This window comes from Stenella coeruleoalba (genome assembly GCF_951394435.1).
Source record: "Stenella coeruleoalba genome assembly, chromosome: 18".
Lineage (NCBI taxonomy): Eukaryota > Metazoa > Chordata > Mammalia > Artiodactyla > Delphinidae > Stenella > Stenella coeruleoalba.
The window spans coordinates 2,501,962-2,523,512 of record NC_137164.1 but is presented as its reverse complement, the minus strand read 5'-3'; the positions used below and the strand labels follow the sequence as shown (position 1 = coordinate 2,523,512).

At 42.9% G+C, this 21,551-nt stretch overlaps 1 protein-coding gene across 1 annotated transcript in view; it reads left to right on the top strand.

The window, feature by feature from the left end:
- The window catches only part of SACS (sacsin molecular chaperone), a 76,720-nt gene that overhangs the window by 13,392 nt on the left and 41,777 nt on the right, over positions 1-21,551 (top strand). Inside the window, exon 2 of the mRNA XM_079903407.1 lies at positions 1,851-2,373. Within this exon, the coding sequence (XP_079759533.1) occupies positions 2,354-2,373 (20 nt within the window). The 5' untranslated portion in view covers positions 1,851-2,353. The remainder of the gene's footprint in view (positions 1-1,850; positions 2,374-21,551) is intronic.

Here is a 21,551-nt window from a genome sequence, read left to right as displayed (position 1 = left end):
CACAAACGATCCAGTGTCTAAAAAAGGAAGATGTTCATAATAGAAGTGATATAAAAATTGAAGATTGGATTACTAGCGAGAGGTCATGAGCTGTTAGGACACGGTGATCCTTGGGACCCAGCACGGGTTCATGAAAGGCACATCTGTATAATGCCTTTCTCCCTTTGACAAGATTATTAGACCAAAGTGAATTATAGCTGATTCACTTTGCTGTACAGTAGAAACTAACACAACATTGTAAAGCAACTATACTCCAATAAAAATTAATAAAAAAAGCATATTTGGATTAATTCCTATTCTCACAATTGTTGATGAGTTAAAAGTACATATACTTGTCTAGATTCATAGAATTTTAGAGGCGTTGATAACTTAGAACACATGCTAATTCTCTCATTCTACAGATAAAGAAATCAATCCTGTTCTTCCACTTTATTATACATAATGTCTCTGAATCTGAGCATTTCAAATTGAAGAGTCCAATTTTTTTTTTTTTTTTTTTTTTTTTTGCGGTACACGGGCCTCTCACTGTTGTGGCCTCTCCCGTTGCGGAGCACAGGCTCTAGATGCGCAGGCTCAGCGGCCATGGCTCACGGGCCCAGCTGTTCTGCGGCATGTGGGATCTTCCCGGACCAGGGCACGAACCCGCGTCCCCTGCATCGGCAGGCGGAGTCTCAACCACTGTGCCACCAGGGAAGCCCCAGAGTCCAATTTTTAAAATCCATTATCATACCAAAGGTTTCCATTCTCTTGCTACTACAATTCCTTAGTTTAATTTTAATTCTTAAATTTTAATTTAAAATCTAGAATTATTCTAATTTTTGACAGGAGGCAGTCAAATGTTTTGATATATGATTTCCTATAAAAGAATAATAAGACTTCGGATTGGTTTGTTTCCGTTAGTCTCACTCATGGTGCCTAGGAATATTTTTATTTTAGCAAGTCACTAGGGAAGTGTTTGGGGAAGGATTTGCAGTGAGTTTTGGGTTTCTTCCCCGGGTTTTAATGAATCCAAGAATCTGTAGTGTTCTAAATATAGCTTAGATTATTATCTCTACATTATTTTTGTCCAAAGGGAAACATTGCTGGGTAGCAAAAACAGAATAAGAAGTCAGGAACTGGTTTTCCCATTTTCAGTCCCTCACTTTCTAGTCGAGGGCGCTGAAGTACAGCGACCCACCTTCCAGACTCGTGCTTCTGTCTCTATCAAAGAACTGCGATAATGTCTAAGAGGGCGCCTCGAAAATTATAAACAATTTGTAACCATGATACTTGTAGGAGTGGGTAGAAAATTCAGTTTCATTCATCCCTCAGGCTTACCATTGTTTCAGCTTGTCATCTTTTTCTTCTAGTTTATTTCTTAAAATGTTAGACTGTTGCAGGCAACAATGGTTATTAAGCGTATTACCAGTAAAATTTCTTCTTTTTAAAACGTAGATGTTTCATTTTCAAACATGAGCTATAATGTGTAAAGTCATAGGCTTGGATCTAGGGGTATCGTTCCTAAAAAAAGGCACATTGTGGGAAGCACATATTCCACTTGGAAGAAGCCGGGGACCTAGAGGGATGCGTAGCAATGTGCAGGTCGTGAGAACATCAAGCTAAATTAAGTGGGCATGTCTTTATTTATGGAGACGGCCTTGTGTGGTTACGATGTGTGTCTGCCGGTGGTGAGGGGAAGGCTAAGTGCCATGCTACTTGGCAGGGCTGTGGTGCAACCAGCAGTTTATAATTAGAAAGTCCCTGGAGCTCAGAACCATGGCAGTCTTCCACGAGGAACTGCATTGTCAGTGCCTTTACTCTGAGTACTTTCGCCTACCCCTTCCTTTACCCTTCCTTGATTTTTCTTTCAGGAGCCCCAAAGTGATGCCAAGATGCAGGTATCACAGGAGCAAGAAGAAAGGTGCTCGCCAAGGAGTACTGCTCGTCTGCTGAGATAAGGGTGAGGAACACGGAGCCCGAGAACATCTACATATCTTCCCCAACTCCTTCAAAAAGAAATACGGAAGATTCTCAGATGAAAATAGCTTCTCTTTGCTTTGGGGAAAAGCCAAAACCCATTAGCTAATCAATACCGTTTTACCTTAAGAACATCTGTGGGTTGTTGAATCAGAAGGCGTAACGCAAGGAGGCAACACTTTGAGACTGGAGAGTCATACTTTAAGGAACACAAACACAAAACACAGCAACGCTTTCGGACATCAGATGATGAGTGGATGCTGAGGGGAAAAGAGCCTTTTCACTGGCCAGGCAGAGCTGAACTGGAGTACACGCTTACAGGAAACAAAGGAAAGACTTGGAAGAAAGAAAAATATTTTCATGGTTTTCCCAGACAGATATTCCAGGCCAAGTGATAATGGAGACCAAGGATACTAGGTAAATGAGTTAATGTTTTAAGTTACAACACTTTGCACTGTGATTTTAAGGCTTATTGGGTTTTCCCATATGAAACATATGTTGGCAAAAACAGAGGAAAGCTCTTTAGAGGTAAAAGTGACTCAACCGTAGATACACTGGTTCTAATGGGAATTGTGCAGATAACACGTCAAGCTGTGGTTGACAATCACTCCTTACATTTCTCTATACGGTTCTGGATTTTGTTTCCTGGTGTGGCTCTTACGATGGACAGTTGACTAGATGTATCCTATTTTCTCTTCCGTAAAATGTATACATTGGTGCCTTTCACTGGCCATATGATTATTTAGAAAATATTAAATAACAACTGTGAAGTACTTGGAGTTGTATCAAATAAGCTGAGAGAAGAGAGAGAGAGAGCTCTCTGCTTTTCCTTTATAAACTATGACGATAAAAGGTAACATGTGCTCCTTTCCTCAAATTTAGTTGCTCTTTTATGAGAACATATTTTATAAGCTTCAGGGTTTATGCAAAAATACAGTATCGGTGTATATTTATAATTACCCCTTAAATTTCTCTGTGCTCTTCTTTTTTCTTAAGCATATAACAAAATACTCTTTCATTGATTTTTGACGGCTGTATTCAAATAGTGTGTTCAGTAATTCAAAATTTAGGGCCACAGAGACCAGGTAGGGCTTCACATCTTGTAACCCAATGATGTCAATGAATAAAAAGATTTTTAAAATTTGCCTTTCCAAATTTGAAATATTGAAAAAACCCAACATTTGGTTTTTTTCTTTACCTTTTGAAAATTTTTATTCATTAGACAGAGGAAATAAGTGTCACTTTTTCAAAAGAACTTAAATCGGGATTCATTTTGTGACTGACTGTCATTCAAATGTGTGGTTCACACAGCTATAGAGACTACTTAATGGGTCTGACTTTTATTGACAAATTGCAATATTTGATTATTTCTAATATTATAAGAAGTCACCTGAGATTAATTTTCTCACTATTTCTGATGCTAAATCGTTTAAGCTTGAAAGAAGAACCCTCATGTAGCATCATATGTGTTATATCACAGTATTTCTTTGGAGTTTTTCTTTTTTTACCTTCTAAACTGCTTCCGTGTAGTGCCTTTCTCCATGTAGTTTTGAAAGTAGATTTTTTTTCAAGTTAAAGGTGACCTCATTTTCATTCAACTTATCAGTTGGCTGATTTGTTAGAAATACTTTCATTTATAAATTTATTTTAAATAGCAGTGATAACATAGACTCATTGATGCTGGCACTAAGTATACATTTTCAACAATCAGGATTGATTTGAAGCGTCTAACATATAGTGAAAAAAACCAACAGATTGGATGATCTTTGCAGTCACTAGGTGATAAAGTCTATTTACAGCTAGAACAAAGTGTCAACTAACTTTGAGAATATCTTTGCAGAGATTTACATCCTGTAGGCTTTGGGTACTTTAGAATTTCCGCAGAACTTATAATTTACTTAAAGTGAAAATGTCAGTGACTGGTTATAGCAACATTTATGAATACATAGAGCAGAGTATATGGGTTGACAATCAAAGCATCAACCTATAAACACACTTTTATTAAGACACTTAAAACCTGTCTTACTAAGACCAACTATGTAAAACTTGATTGTCTGGTCTTTTTGTCCCTGGGGCAAGATACTAAGTTTTAAAGCTAAAAAGGATGCAGGGTGGGCTTGATCTCTGGAGCACTGTATCCCGAGTTCTCAGGGGCATGTGTGGGCCGTGGGCCTTGCTCTGAGCCACCGCATTAACACACACAGCTTTCCCAGGGAACTGGCTTTAGGCAAGTTTTTGGGGAAAAGAAGTTAGATTATCTATGTGATAAGCAATATAGAATGTTACGCTAAGATAAGAGCAGATCTATTATTGACTATACCATCTGAACATTAAACTAAAAATTGAGTTAGTCTCCCTTGTTGAAGGCTGTTTTGGGATTGGTTCCCTTCCATTGCCTTCAGGGGGACTCTGGAGTGTCAGTATGTGACAGGGCAAAGAGCAGATTCCAGGATATGGAGGGGTGGACGAGATTTGGGGAAACTGCCCCCTAGGATGCTAAGGAAACAGTTCTAGGTACAGAACTTGCTAAAGAGCTTGGTCCATTTGGGGTTGATTCAGGCTGGTGACAGTGTCTAAGAGATCCTGTCTTAGTGTCTCATTTGATGGGTGAGAAGACTGAAGTTATGTGACTTGTTCAAACTCATAAGGTTGGTTAAAGAAAAAATTATGCTGATACTTGTTAAGATGGTAAGAAGATTTTATTTAGGACTTGACACCGATTGCAATTGTGGAGGAGATCTGGCTTAACTCATAATACAGCAAAGACATCTAGGTAGTTATAGCCAGTGAGCCGAGAGAGGGAGCCAGTGGATGGCAAATTAATAAGAGGAGGCATCCAGGGTGGGGAACCAGCTAACCTGGCTTGACAGGATACTTGCTGAAGGCAGGCCAGGGTGACAAGGTATCCAGGCTTGCGAGGAGGACTTTGGTTAGCTGCGGGGGTTAATCAGATCTCAAGGGTGAGGAGATTCTTGCTAAAACTGGGCTATGCAGTTCAAAGACAGAGCCTGAGGACAAGGCCTAGCTGAAAAGAGGGCTCAGAGGAGCCTTCTGAAGTTTGGCCAAGTGGAGAGCCCTTGTCAGGTTCAAGCCCGGCCACAACTGGACCAGTGCTGTCTTCCTGCAGGGTCCATCCAAGGTGTCGAGTGTCCATCAACCAGCGGATGGCAGTGCAGCCCTTTCAGTTAGGATCCTCCAGACAGACTGTTACCCATCCAAACTTGGGTCCGCTCGCCCACACGTCGTAAAGCCAGCGTACTGACCCCGCAGTTGTGGTGAAGGAAACTTGCAGCCTTTACTGCAGGCGCCAAGCAAGGAGAACAGGCAGCTCAACGCTCAAAAGACCCAAACTCCCCGATGGCTTTCAGGGAAGGCCTTTTAAAGACAGGGGGAGGGAGGGGGCTTGTGGAGGGCGTGATCAGCTCGTGGACGTGCTTCTGATTGGTTGATGGTGAAGTGATTGGGAGTCAACATCATCAACCTTCTGGTTCCAGCTGGTCTGGGGTCTCCATGCTTGTGGGCAGCATGCAGTTAACTGGTGGGGATTTCAGTATCTGCAAAACAGCTCAAAGGACATGGCTCAGAATATCATCTGTAGCCCTGGAGGAGGAACTAAAGGTCCTTGACTTTGTTTAATGGCTAAACTATTATTATTTTGTCTTGCTTGACTGTTTTCCTTTCTTTCTGCGTTTTCTCACTTCTCTGATTAAATTTACTCTTTGGAACTCAGGGAAGGCCTAGGAGGCTATAGTTTTTCTACAGACAAGAGGCAGGCAGGGGACTTGGTGGGGGTGGTCTGTTCCGGGAAGACCCCATAGAGTTCTGCTCGCTACAAAAGCTCTGTCCTTAAAGTCATTCATTCAACTAACACGTGTTGGGCATTTATTATGCCTGGTCTTTAGAATATGTAAGGGAATGAAATGGATGTAGATACCGACTTTTGTGACTTTTCCTTTCTAACAGAGGAAGACAGTTCACAGTAAACATAATACATAACTAAATTATATGGTACCTCATGCAATGGAACAAAAGGAACAGTGGGCAGGAAAAGGAGGTGGGAGTGCGATGGGGTGTTGTAGGAACGTGTGTCACAGTTTTAAATAGGATGCTCAGGAAAGACCTCTTGGAGATGAAATTTGAGCAAACACTTGAAGGAGGTGAGTGAATTAGTCATAAGCTATTTAGGGGAAGAATGTTCCAGACAGGGGAGCACGTGCAGATCCCGTAGGTGGGCACTGCTTGGAGGTGAGTGAATTAGTCATAAGCTATTTAGGAGAAGAATGTTCCAGACAGGGGAGCACATGCAGATCCCGTAGGTGGGCACTGCTTGGCACGTTCCAAGAACAGGGAGGAGACTGGTGTGCTGGTGGGGAGGGACTGAGGGCCAGGGAGTCGAAGTCATGGTTGAAGAGGAAGCTCTGAAGGGTATGGAAACCCACTGCAGGGGGGTGACACGGTCTGACTTACTTTGTAAAAGGGTCCCTCTAGCTGCTGTGTGACGGGCAGGGGTAGAGGCGGGGAAACCCATTATGGTTTGCTGTCACAACCCAGGTGAGAGATGACGGCAGTTCTGGCCAGGAGGCCTGTGTGTAGGAGGCCCTTACCTGACGGCACTATGCTGGTTCATGTGTCATTCTGTCCAGGGAGGCTGGGAGAATGTCCTGACCACCTGGCAGTGTCGGAATGTCATTTAAGATGAATGTCGACAACCTGATGAGGATCTTTCCAACAACCATCGGTTCCCTAACTCTCCAGTACCTCCTGGGTCCAGCAATTCAAGTTGATTCCAACACTAACGACCTAGAGTTAGCACAGACCCCACGGTTACAGGTTCAGTCCTGCGGGATTGCCTTCACTCGAGGTGCTAGCAGGGACGGGATCCCCGGGCTACCCCCACTACAAATTCAGGGATTCCCAGGACCCCTGCCCTCAGGTTCAGTAATTCACTAGACTGACTCAGAACCCAGAAAGCTCTTTACTTATGACTACAGTTTATTATAAAGAATACAACTCGGGAACAGCTCATGGCAGAGATGCATAGGTCAAGATTTGGGGGCAGCAGGTGTGCAGAGCTCCCGGGCCCTCTCCAGGTGCACGTCCCATCCCAGCACCTCCATGTGCTTACCAGCCTGGAAACTCCTGCAGCTTGGTGGTCGTTCCAGAGTTCCCAGCTAAGTGTCATCATGTTGGCGCGATTGATTAAATCATTGGCCGTTGGTGGTTGAAGTCGATCTCTAGTCTATCTCCCCTCCCTGGAGATCAGAACGGGCCAGAAAGTTCCTACCCTCTAATCATGTGGTTGGTTCCTGGGGTGACCATCTCCCCTCCCCACCCCCATCTGAGGCTATTAGGGGGCCCTGCCATCAGCATACAGAAAACACTCGTATCACTCAGGAAATGCCGAGAGTTTTAGGAGCTCTGTGCCAGGACCCAGAGGCAAAGACCAAATATTTATTTCCTACTATCCCATAATCGAAGTAACAAAGATTCAGATGAGAGAGCAAAGGCCAGTCTTCAGGAGAGCAGGCAGATAAGCTGAGTCCAATTGTATGAAAACTAAGCCCAGACAGGGAAGAGCAGGTGCGCAGTAGAGGGCGAAGCAACCCTGCCAGCCCTGCCTTCTGATGGAGTCATGGGTTTGGTGGCAGTAACCCCGGAACAGAGCCAGGGAGGTAGAGTCCAAAGAAGGAACAGCGGATTAGCAATTATTCCGCACCTCCTAGGTTCCAATAGCTTGCGAGTATAAATAAGGTCAATTAATATTTACACCCATGTCTCCATGGCTTCAGATCTTCACCTGTTGGTAAGACCTTAACCTCCATGCTCTTCTTGTTGGCTTAAATTCCTCCCCAGCTACATCTGGGTGTCCTCCAAGTGGTGACATCTCCTATGGGCCCAGGCACGAATTTGCTCACATTCTTTCCACTTGAGCCTCTTGGTCAAGGGCACTTGTCATGACCCCTGCAGCTGGTGCCTCAGTAAGACTTTATCCCAATGGAACCCTTGGGACCAAAGTGACTGTCACCTGTGGATGGTAGGTCGGGAAGAGGAATGGCTTCTCCTCAAGCCCGTGCTGATTTTGTTTCCTAGGAAAGAGGCAGTGCTGCATGGACTTATTCCCATTCAGTATTTCAGGGCACTGGTCCTTCACCTTCTGTCCTCATAGGCTCCAAACCGGTCTTTCGTGTGTGGTCAGAGAGGGGAGGATGGTTCCCATCCTGTCCCTTCTGTGTCTTCTCTTTCCTCTCTTCCTTAGACACCTACCTCTGCATCCAAACACAACAAGACCAACTCAACAAGCACCCTCCCAGCTCCTTTAGGAGAAAACAAATTGTGTAATGGGAAGAGTATAAACTTTTGAGCCAGACATAACTTGGTTTGAATCCCGTTTACTAGTCATGGAGCCTTGAGTAAGTCACTTCTTTTCATAATATGGGGAAGATAATGCCTATAACAATGTTAGATCAGAGACTGTGAATGTAAGACACTTGTGTAGTCCCTGATGTGGAAAAGGGCACCATTGCTCTCATCCCTCCATCCTCCAGAAACCAGCCCTGACGGCTCACCCACAGTCCAGAGCATCTGTCATCACGCAGGCGCCCCAGGAACGGTGCTGCCTCCACCATCCCAGCCTAATGAGCAGTTGCAAAGCCGTCTTTCTTGTCCTTCTTGGTGGGTGGTGGGGATTTCTGGCCAGGGGCCCAGAGCAGGGTGGAGAGTGGGCCCATGGGGCAAAGGGAAAGTGTTGGTGTATGTGGAGGGGTGCTTGGGCTTTCACCCTCCTTACCTGGAATTGACAGAAATCCTGTGCTTGCCCTTGGTACCCCTCTACCTTGTGATAAAAATTTTACCATGAGAAATTTCAGGCGTCCACAGAAGTAGGGGGAACTATTACAATGAACATCCATATAGCCAATGGGCAGATTCAGTGATGATTGAAATCCACCACATTTGTTCACGACCCTCTTTTTCTTTGCGTCAGTGTGTTAAAGCGAACCCTTAGACGTCTTATTTTTCCCTGGTCTTCGTGGCAGGGCCCTGGGTGTACAGCTGTGTCGGGGGGCACTTCTAAAACTGCAGGGTGGTCCTCCGAGGAGCCCCAAGGGCTGCTCCGCTCCAGGCAGTTTCCTCTGGGGGAAGGAGGGACTCGTGTGCGGAGCCGCAGCAAGTTCGGTGCCGTCACCGGAAGGCACAGATGGGAGAAGAGAACAGTCAGAGCCATAGAAACACGTGTGTTATTTACCATTCACGGCAGTTGGAATCATTGCCCTTTACACACTGCTTAGGAAGGTCCCCTTCGCTGAAAAATCAACTATAGCTTCTTCTTCAGAATAGTAGAAAGTTAACTTATTACCCAGCATGAAACAGGATTTTAAATTATCTGATTTACTGAATCTCCTGGGGAGGGGTGCTGGGGGAAGGAATCTCATAGAGAAGTGATAGCATAGCGTCAAATTGACTCGAGATGATTTTTTAAAATTAAGCAGTAGGCAAAGCCATTTATATGTGAAACTTTAATATAAATGGTTCTCATTTCTAGTCTGTTACGATTGACAGCAGTAGCCATCGACAAACAGTACAGAAACAAAACGCTGATTCTTTTCAGAGGCAAACTCAATCTGAAAGCTGCAGCACCTCCTAGACCAAGTAAGTAGGTTCTGTAGAAAAAGCCCTCAAAGAGTGAATAGGAAAATACAAAATCCCTAGAACAATCGTAGAAAATATAAAAGACAGAAAAGCTGGATAAGTGATTGCATGTGATTGTGACATCTCGCCTCTGAAGGCACAGCTAAACCATTTGACATTTTGACGTAACGTTAAAGTGCTCCCTGCTCCCCACTGCCCACAAAAGGGAAAAAAACAGAAAGGAGTTGACCGTTCTGACGTTGCAAGGAAGTGGTGGCGGAGTGCAGAGTCCCGAATGAACGGATTTCAGGCAGTATTTAATTTGTTCCTTTCACCTGCATGGAGAAAGGTGAAGGCAAATGTGTTTTTTAAAAGACAGTGATGTGCTACAAACCCGTCACACACGTTTACCATACCTTTATTTTTAACTAGGGAGGGCTTAGCTTAAAGCTTCAGTCGAGCCCCAGAAGGAGAGGAGAGAAGGTTTGCAAGGAGGACGCGTGTCTTGCAGATACCGTGTTAAGTACGGAGGAGGCAACTGATGGCTTCTCTGTCCACTGCTCACAGCCACTGAAAAAAGGCAAACACTGGGACGGCCATCTCTACGTCTGCACTTTACTAATAGTACCTCATCATATTCTTTGGATCCATAGGTCATGTTACAATAAGAGATAATTAAGAACCCTTGTTCCCTATTCTGGAACAGGAAATTTTGACCATACATTTTTAGAGTAAATACCATGAATGTTACCCAATTTACTTACAATTATTTAGTGAAGGCTGCTCAAAGGGTTAGGTTAGGATTAGCCTATTCTTTCAATTCATAGCATGGATTCTCCCTGGATTGGGTTGTCTCAACCTTCTGCGTCCACTCAGTTGACTGGTTAAGCCGTGCCTAGCTGTTGGTGCTTTTTTTTTTTCCCACTTTAACATCTTTAAAACAGAATGTCCAGGGAAATGTGCAAAAAAGGTACCCCGATATGAGCATGGCTGCAGGGCTCTGGGAAGATGCGCAGGAAGGAGGGCGGGACAAGGCAGGAAAGGTGAGCCTGTCTCTGAAGCCTTTGAACTTGAAGCACTGAGTGTTGTTATGCTGGGGAAAGGCTCAGTCATACTTCATTATAGATCAACTCGGTGGCAACAGGAAGGGTTAGTCGGAGGGGAAACGATTTGGGGCAGTGAGAACAGCTGGGACCCTGACCTAGTGGTCTGAGTAAAAGAGGGTAAGGGCCTGAACCAACAGGAACAGATGGAGGGAATGGATTCAAAAGGTGTTGATGAGTCGTGTCAGGATGGCCGAGCGGTCTAAGGCGCCAGACTCAAAAGGTGTTGATCAGGACTGAGCACTTGGACACAGTGGCCGACTGCATGTGTAAGGAGAGGGTTTGCAGAGAATGACCAGCATTTCTTTCTTGGAATATTTGTTTTGCATCTATAATATCTTTAGATTATTTAACCAAAAAGGGAAAATATTTAGAAAACAAGGAAGTGACCAAAGGCTTACAGGACAAATACACATATAACTTTCTTTGCTAAGGACATTATGTGTTTTCTGAACTACATTCAGTTGCCCTTAATAGTTTTCCATTGATGCATTTTTAATGTAAATTACTTAGCCATTATAGTTGTAAAGATTATGGAAATAGTGAACAATCATACGGTTTGTTTAGATTTAGATTTGGGTGAATTCTGAAAGAAAAACTGTACATTTGAATATTATTCTACCCTTTCTCTATTTAAAAATTTTGTCCCTGGTGCTTCAGAAATATTCATTTTTAGAAGCAGTCAGTAAATAGACATCTTCTTTTTCCATTTTATAACTATCTAGTTTATCCAATAAAATCCTATCAAGAGAAAATTTGAAATGGTTCGGGAAATGAGCAAAAATGTAGGATTTTAACAGATGAAGCATCTGTTCAATTGCAGTAATCATGTAAAATTCAGTCATTTTGTTTTTTTATGGATTCATTCCCAATTTTCCTTAAAAAGCTCTCTTGACCTATTTTTAACTAGCATTTCCTTTGTGTCCCCTCCAGTAGTGGTTGCCTGCCAACTACTATCATTGTTCTCCAAACAGCAAATGCATGAAGTTGTTAATAAACCCTTCCGTGTGAGAAGGCTGTAGCATGCTCCTCGTTTTATATAAAGCAAAGGGAAAAAACAGAACACTGTTTTCCACAAATTCACAGATCTGTAATTTTGTGGACACAGTTTCTATGATTCATATTTTCAAGTTACTGTGGCGCTGACTCTGCACAGAGATAAAACAATGGTCAGCTTTTGAAGTGATCATTCATTGACATTATTACTCCAAGACCAAATATTTAGACATTAGATAAATAAGAACATGTTTTTCTATTTTTAAAAATCTTTAATGAATGTAAGCAAGAAATATTAAAAATAAAATACGACAAAATAAAAAAGATTCCATTTTTCATAAATTCATTTCTCAAATACTTCTGATCCAAAGGATGTTAGTTTAATCAAATTATGGTCTAGGGATTCTATCTGAGACGCTGCTTAACAACTAAACATAGGGGAGTGTATTTTTACACAAGTAACTCAATTGGCTATAATTAACTGAACAGAACTAGTGAATTGTGAAATCTCACCGTTTGCTGTCTATATCTCTATAGACATATAGATCTGTCTATATCTCTATTCTGTAATTCATGCTTATATATTTATCACATTTATTTACTTATTTATCTTTAATTTTTATTGAACTGTAGTTGATTTACAATGTTGTGTTAGTTTCGGATGTACAGCAAAGTGCATCAGTTATGCATATACATATATCCACCCTTTTTTAGATTCTTTTCCCATATAGGCCATTACAGAATACTGAGTCGAGTTCCCTGTGCTATACAGTATGTCCTTATTAGTTATCTATTTTATATATAGCAGTGTGTCTATGTCAATCCCAATCTCCCAGTTTATTTCTCCCCCTGCTTTTCCCCCGGTAACCATAGGTTTGTTTTCCACATCTGTGACTCTATGTCTGTCTTGTAAATAAGTTCATTTGGACCATTTTTTTAGATTCCACATATAGGTGGTATCCTATGATATTTGTCTTTGTCTGACTTTACCATATTCATTCAAAAGTGTTTTCCAGCACGTGTGTGAGGGCTTTTGTGCCGCCTACATCCAGCCAGACTATAAAATTGTCATGTGCTTGAAAACACAAGATCGTAGTTAGCTCTTAGGAGAGATTTTAGGGCACTTTTATCCCTAAAGCATGCTGACTGTGTGAGATTTTTAGAATCTCAAGCAAAGTGTTTCCCCTTTACTTCAATTCTGGGGAGCAGCATAGAATAAGGAAGTTGAATGGAAACCTGGGTTCCAGTCTTGACACTTGGCATTTGCAAGGAAATCTTAGACAAATTACTTGCCATCTCTGGGTCCTGAATCCTGGTTTATAAATGTGGTTGATAATGTCGTCTTTGTAGATTTACCTGGGAATGAAATATGACAGTGGGTGTGAAAGATTCAGCATGTGGTTGGTGATAAACGAATACAAATGAGTATTGTTCTAATCGGTGGAGTATTTTTCCTTAGAGTGAACCCCAAATCTGTCTCTGGAGCCACAGCAATTTTTATACATGAAAACCATTCTCTTATTTGAACAGTATAACATGTACCCTGGAGTCATGTTTTCCCCAGGATATAAACATCTCTATTAGCACCAATAACAACCCCATATGGGGGTATGGACAGGGTATGGGTTTGCACGGAGTGGGGTTAGATCTGGGCCCTGTGTGTGGTCTGGGGAAGTTATAACCTTTCTGAATCTCTTTTTAAAAAAAATCTGTAAAATAGAAATAAAAATGCCTCATAGGGCTTCCCTGGTGGCGCAGTGGTTGAGAGTCCGCCTGCCGATGCAGGGGACACGGGTTCGTGCCCCGGTCCGGGAAGATCCCACATGCCGCGGAGCGGCTGCGCCCGTGAGCCATGGCTGCTGAGCCTGCGCGTCCGGAGCCTGTGCTCCGCAGCGGGAGAGGCCACAACAGTGAGAGGCCCGCATACCGCAAAAAAAAAAAAAAATGCCTCATAGGATTTTAGGGAAGATTAAATTAGAAGTGTTTGGTGCCCAGTAAGTGTTTCATTATGGCAGGTATTATTATTATGGGTGGTTTTGAATTTCTCACCATCCCAATGACTGCTTTAAGTGAACAGTGGTCTCTGTGATACGATCTCAGAGGCGGTTAGGTGACTCACCTTCCCAAACTCTGAACCTAGTGCCCACACAGCAACAGAAATATTCTTGAGAGACAGGAATAGGCTGCACTGCCTTCCTGCTGGAAGAAGCAAGTGGGGATCAGAGGAGACTGTGCCGTGGCATCGAGAGGAATACGTCTTGTTGAGAGTTAGCCCGTGTGCATGGTCTTCTCCGAAGAAGGTTTAAAGAGACGAAAGAAAAGTAAATTCTATTTCTAAACACACACAGACACAGGGAAACGCACCTGAAGGGAATCCCAGGGCACTTTGGAGTGGGACTCCTCGTGAGCAGGGGGGATGTGCCTGGCAGGGATGCAGATCCAGGACGGCGTGAGGGATGGAGCTGATGGGAGCTGACCTTGGGCACGCTTGGGAGCAAAGACGATGAAGGAGGAAAAGGAAGAACCAGAACTCAGTCCAGACACAGAATCAACCAGGAGGGCAGTCTCTTTCCTGACGGGAACTTGAGGCTGCCGTGCTCATCCAAGAAAACCTTTAATGGAAACACCGTGACGCTCAGGGGCTTTCCTTTATGTTAGCACTTTCCCTTTCATTTTTTTTTTTTTTTTTTTTTTTTTTTTGCGGTATGCGGGCCTCTCACTGCTGTGGCCTCTCCTGCTGCAGAGCACAGGCTCCAGACGCGCAGGCTAAGCGGCCATGGCTCATGGGCCCAGCCGCTCCGCGGCATGTGGGATCTTCCCGGACTGGGGCACGAACCCGCGTCCCCTGCATCGGCAGGCGGACTCTCAACTGCTGCGCCACCAGGGAAGCCCTGTCACGCATTTTTATTGTATGAATAAATGCGACCCTCCCAGGTCAGCGACAGCCCTTTTCACCTCACCGTAACCCTGAGGAAGGGTCGTACAGGTGAGGAAGTGAGCTCGGAGCGGTGACATCCCTCCCATGGAAAGGCGTGAGAGCGGGGCTGCAGGGGGGGTTGGGTCTGACCATCAGTTCACCTCCACACAAGGGGTGGAGGATGGAGACAGGTGGAAAGTGAAGAAAAGCAACTTGTGTAAATAAAGGACAAAACAGAAGGAACATTATTAACTTCCTAAAAGAAAAGCACAATATCGATAGCTGGAAGAAACAGAAAAAAGGAAGAAGTGTATTAGAGTGTATTATGGTATTCGTTGCTCATACCATTTCCGTTTTTTATGTTCAATTTAATCAGTTTTATGATGGAGTGTTTTATAGGTTTATGTCGTAAGTTTCCTACCATTGTGTCTAGGGCCGAGACTCCATTAAAACACTCTAATTATTAACATGCAGTACATTTATTTTAATGAACATACTGCTATAGTTAGCTCACTCTATCTCCGTATTTTCTATAAAGCATTCCAAGAGGATGTTTAATCAAGGTCGTCATAAATGGAAGAGGAATTCAGGAACCATATGTGGTTTTATTATTCCCTGAAATGGCTAATATGGCTCAAGATGTGTCACCTTTACAAACCCTGAGGGCCTGAGTCACTGTTTTCCTTTCTAATGCAAAGTTCTCTCGTGTTACCCCATTGCTGTGTATAACCATGACTACACTGAAGGCCCTTCCTGGTTAATTTCGCTTTGGCAAAGCTATCTTTGAATCATCTAGGATTTTTGGCAACCAAACAACTACCTCGCATTCACATTAACAATAGATTCAAAAGCATCATGTAAAGTCTATACAATCCTATTTTCTCAAAACTTTTACAGCAGTTTAGGGAATTCGTAGTCCCTCTTTGGAAGGAGGAAAGGGAGGAATGTTCATTCAGAAACGTGACATCATTTTCCAAAGCATGTTTAATGGAACTAAAAATAAAAGTTAAGGCACCGTCTCGTCTATCTCCATTTTCCTTCCTTGTGTAGAAGGGAAGAATAAGTGAGAATCTGAGATGATCATTCAGGCTTCCTGGGCCACCCTGACTCCCATCCTGAATGGGGTTTAAAGAGCCTTGCTGGATTTCTTTCACCTGTTGGCTAGAAACCAGATGCTCCAGTGGATTCTCATTCATTATGTGAAAATGCTGAGTCTAGAACCTCACCTTCAAGTTAAATGGATAATACTTTTAAAAAAAAAAAAAGAAGATGGGAAAAGCTAGCATCTAGGAGCTATGTTAAAAATGAGCATCTTTATAAAATAAATAAGCCATGGGGATTTAAGGTACAGCATGGTGAGTACAGTTAATAATACTGTATTGTATATTTGAAAGTTGCAAAGAGTAGATCTTAAAAGTTCTCATCACAAGAAAAAAATTGTAACTGTGTGTAGTGATAGATGTTAACTAGACTTATTGCGGTGATCATTTTGCAATATATACAAAGAGCCAATCATTATGTTGTACACCTGAAACTAATATTACATGTCACTTACACCTCAGAGAAACAAACAGAGGCATGGACTAAAATCTAATGCCTCCATTAAACAAAATTAATTTTGCTTAAATGCCAAAAAACAAAAACGAATATTAACATATTCTGTGCTAACTCCAGTTATTTTTCTTACCTGCATCAGATTGATTTATTTTCTGTCTCCTTTCATCAAATATTTTGTAGTTACTAACATCAGATAAACATGGAGATAGAAAGATGAGTAAGGCAATATTTCATAACTCAAGTCACCAAAGATGATCTTATGAGGAAGGCGGACTTGCGATGATTTAGAATAATTTCACTGAGGAATATGCAGGATGCCATGGGAGCATGTAGCAAAGAAGCCCTATCCTGTTTGAGATCATACATGTTGGTGACATGACTGCATAGATTCAGTTTTCCGAAGACAGTTTTTTTCCCTGTAGTTGATTGATTCTTATTTGATCACATGAGTTTGGATGGCCAAGATGAACAGGCTTAGTAATCATTTCAAGGGTGAATAAATAACTAAAACAGATTTTAGCTCTTTAGCACTTTTCATACATAGATATTGGAGAGGGAAGCATACATTTCCTCCACTTGGAATGTTAAGTAGATAACTGGTTGGGGCTAACAATGGCATCTTAGTGAAGTACACAGGTTTTCTTTTAGAGCAACATAGAGGGATCCAGAGGAGAGAGAGAGACAGAGAGAGTAGCAGAATAGAGAGAAAGATGTTTGTACCATACCAAGTCTAATTTGAGATAAACTCACGAGTGTTCCATTTTCCTTGTACACTGAGCTGAGCCTCAGTTACTTTCAATCACAAGAGTTCTAGCTGATACAACATTAGGACATTATCATTAACTAAATTCCAGACTTTATTTGTAATCACTAGTTATCCACTAGTATCATTTTCCATTCCAGGACCAATCCAGGATACCATACTATATTTACTGAGCTTTTAAAGAACACTATAAAATATGTCAAAAGCATTCAGGGATAAGATATCATAGTCAAATCATTATTATTAACCCTGCCCTTATCCAAGCTCTCAGGTTCCTTTTAATCACGGCAATATGAGATTTCAGTGCCAAATTCTTTGATGTTCTTTGTCAAAGTTATAAGCAAATATATACAATTACAAATAAAATCAAAGTTATTTCAAAAAAAAAAAAAGTTAAGGCACCGTGTCTCCATTGGCACAAAGAGAAGGGAAGTTCTGTCACTTGTCTGGCTTGTTGTATTGAACGTGGCTTGCCGGATAAGCTCTGCCTCACTGGTTGAAGCCCAGATCCTCCGTGCAAAGGATCACTGTGCGTAAGGCTTTGATGGTGGAGTTGTGGGTTCCATGGGGGAAGTCATCTAGAAGGTGAGCACCAGGCTTCCCAGCGAAGGATACTTGGGGTGCATCTGAAGGAGGAGTGGACATCGGGGAAGGAAGGGGAATACAGGCAGAGACCACGTGAGAGAGCTGGGGAGTTAATTTCAGGAGGCTGTAGCAGAGCCCAGAAGGGTAGGTGGGAGGGGTGGGGGAGAGTAAATTGGGGCGAGGGTGGGGAGTGAGAGATGAGCGTGACAAAGTAGAACTTGAATGTCCTTCTAAGGAGTTTGTATTTCATTCTGTTCCTGTATGTATCTGAGGGCAAAGATGTCAGTTCCGAACATTCTGGAAAAAGACTCAGAGCATCTTAAGAAGACGGTTAAATAGACAAACCACTGGACTCACCAGAAAAGTCAAAGTAGCCACATTCACAAATGTTTGTGCCCAGAGGGACTCTACACACTGTGGTACAGGGAATGCCTTTGCCTCCGCATCAACTACAATGTTATTATTTTTAGATATAATTCACATACCATAAAATGCACCTTTTAAAGGGTCCAACTCAGTGTTTTTAGGATATTCACCGGCAGTGGAGGCTGTGGCAGGCAGAGGGCAGGTGCTGAATGCCCCAGGAAAGCATGGAGACAAAACGAGTGGAAACCAGCAAGTCTGACTCAGGACGGTGGACTTCCCATGCTCCTTCAAGGTCAGGCGATCTGACGGAAAGCAGGAACGGGGGGAGGTTTATCAAACACAGAGGCTCAGTAACACAGGGGTAAGGAAGAGAAAGGTGACCGCAATCACCTGCCAGGCCCACAGGGCTCAGGTCCACCCAGCCAAGTAGGAACAGACCACCCTCTTTCCTTTCCTGTCTCCGGGCTTTGGCCTGTGTGGGCTCAATCGCAGCTGACTACTTGGGGGAACAAGGAGAGAAGAGAACCGCCCCCACCCCCACCCCTTCCCTCTAGGAAGGCTCTGACCACCCGCCTTAGTGTGGGGTGGTGATGGCTTCAGTGAGGAGAAAACTGACCTTCGAATGAGGATTGAAGGTTGAATTTTTACGTAATGATTTTGCCTGAACTTCTTCCAATCATAGAATTGAAATAACTTAAAGTGACCTCAGGGCTGCCATTATATTAGAGTGAGCAAAAAAGTCATAGGATCTGCCCAAATTCCCATCCCAAGGCCAAGAAAGATTACTTGCACGCAATATCACCCCTCCCCCATCCTTCAGAAAAATGTACCTTGGTATGTTACTACGCGGCATCTTCTAAAATCTTATCAGTTGCACTGTTTTCTAAGATTTCTGCAGATTATTTGAACATAATTTTGCCATGTAGATCAGAGCAATGCTGCGGGCTGATCCAGTGATCACTCACAAATCCCTACGATCTTGCTGGAACCTACTATGGAGGCTTGAAGAGCTAAATAAACCTGTGGAAACTCCATATCCAGAAAGTTCCAAAAAGCAAAACGTGAATTTGCCAGGAGCCGGCAACTGCTTACAGAGCATGTACATTGTAGTAGGTATTATACGTAACCTGTAGGTGATGCAAAGTACGCAGATGTGTGTAGGTTATATGCAGATATTATGGCGTTTTATATAAGGGACTTGAGCATCTAAGGATTTTGGAAACCACGGGGGTCGTGGAACCAATCCCCCCTCCCTCCTGCTCCTTATACCGAGAGACAACTGTGTCCACTTTCCTTCCTTCCTGGCGGCTATGAGGTGGCCACGTGATAAAGTTCTGGCTAATGAGAGAGAAATAGAAGTCTGCTGGGAAAATTCTTCTTTTCCCATAAAACAGGATGGGTGTCTTCCCTCTTCCTTCTTCCTACACTGAATATGCACATATTGGAGCTGTATTAGCCATTTTATGAGAAGGAGAGAAGGTCCCCACGTCACTGGGGTGCTGGTCCTGACACTGCAGAAGAGCAGTCTTCCTCTGCACGTGAGAGAAAAACAAACCCTTATCAGTTTAGCTACTGCTAGTCAGGTAGTCAGTTACTTGCAGCCAAAAGCATTTTGAATAGAAGTAAAAACCAAAATAAAACCTTATTGACTGATCTTAGGAGTGGAGTGAATATCCACCTATATGCAGTCATTCATTTAACCCCAAACGCCTGAGTAACATTTGTTGAATAATTCTGTGCGCTGGCCCTTAAGATTCAAGGAAAAATGCATTGCGATGAATAGAAATGAAATATGATTAATAAAAATGTGATCAGCGCTATAGCACCAATGTGAATGTACAATGTTCAGATTATACAGAAGGAAGCAGCCTGGAAGGGTTGAGGAAAGCTTTGAGAAGTGGTGATTCTGGGACTATGACTTAGGGACTTCTCAGATGGAGAGGGGTGGGTAGAGGATGCAGGCGGGTGGGACAACGCAGGTGGAGCCCACGAGGAGAGCCAGGCAAAGTGAAGTGACTGCATTTTATAAATATTGTAGTTTAACACTGAACAGTGCTGGGGCTTTGGAGTTGCACGACCTAGGTTCAAATTCTCGCTCTCCCATGATCTGTAAGTAAGATATTTAGTTTCATTTTCCTTACCTGACAGTTGAGGTTTTTATGTACTTCATGGCATAGTTGGAAAGATCAAATGAGCTGAATCACAGAAGGTTTTTAGTAGGTGCCTGGCACGTAGTGAGTATTCCATGAATGTTACATATTAGTATCAGCTGGTCTCGGACACAGGCTATAATATGGTTGGCAGGGTGGCCTGAGAAGACTCTGAGAAGGTTGATTGGTGCTCAGCTGTGATGAGCCTTGTATGCCACGCTGAATAGCTTGACCCTGGATCCTACAAATTCTTGTAGGCTTTGGAGCAAAGAACTAAGTCAACAATGGCCTCCCTGGTGTCAGGTCCTATGGGCACTTCAGCTACTTGGCATTGCTGACGCCCTTTTTGAAGATTTTTACTTAATCTCACGGATACAATTTTTCCTTTGGTTTTGTTCCTAGTTTAAGTCTTGTCTCCTTAAGTCACCCTCAGTTCTGCTGCCTGAGGAATCTTTGTAAAATGTAGCTATGATCGCCTAACCTGATTAAAATCTGAAAGGGGTTCCCCATCCCCTCCAGTCACTCCATATGTGGCATAGAGACTTCATGACCGCGTGGTCATATTTTTTATGCCCCAGCACGAATTTTGCTCTCTGACCTTTTCGTAGGGAACTATTAGAAGTTCCTCAGCTTTATTGCTATTTTTGACTCCATGATTTGCAGGTGCTGTTTTCTCTCCCTTAGAGATCTTTTTCCTCTCCCTGTTTCGTTTATGGTTTGACTTATTCTTAAGGACTTCACTGAATGGCATGCCCGCAATGTCCTCATCTTTTTATTTCCAAGCTAAACAGCCTTGTGCTGACTCATGAAACAAAGGAATAATGATTTGTTATACTTTTGTCTTTGTGTAAGTGGAGAACATTTTCCAGAAGGGGCTAATTAATTGTTTCCCTCTGATCAAAGATATGCTATCAGGCGCATACCAGTTTGTGAAATCACAAAGCATTGTTTCAGGGGAAGTTAACCTGAGCCTGGAGCTATGCTTCTAAACTGCAGTGTGAGATTGCAAATGGACCAGAATAAAAATTTAAGAGTTTTTGCCCTGGATTGGACTGGCATTTTGATGATTACCCTGGATAGGATTTTCAGTTACTAAAACGTGTCCATATTAGGGACTGGAAGATTTTCATCATCTAAGAGTGATGGGGAAGCTGGGGCCCATGCAATGCCAGATTACGTCATCCAGGGAAAGAGAGAGAAAGCACCAGGGCAAGTTAAAACAGGGGTCATGAGAAGGAATAACATTGTTCTCTGCGTCCTGCTGACTCCAGCTTGTCCAATAAAACAGCTTCATTTGCCCGTCTCTATAACTGAAACAGGCTCAGAGGGTGGTCCCATGACCCCCTCCTATCTTACTGATTTGGACTCGTTCTAAAAGAAAGGACTAAAGCTTAGGCTTCTTGCTGTTCTGCATTTGATAATAGGTTCCTACAGAATGAATATAAGGCTCAGCTCAACACTTCTTAGAATACATTTTGCAGATTTCCTTCTTATCATACGTAATGGTGACGTTTCATGAACAGATATTCAAC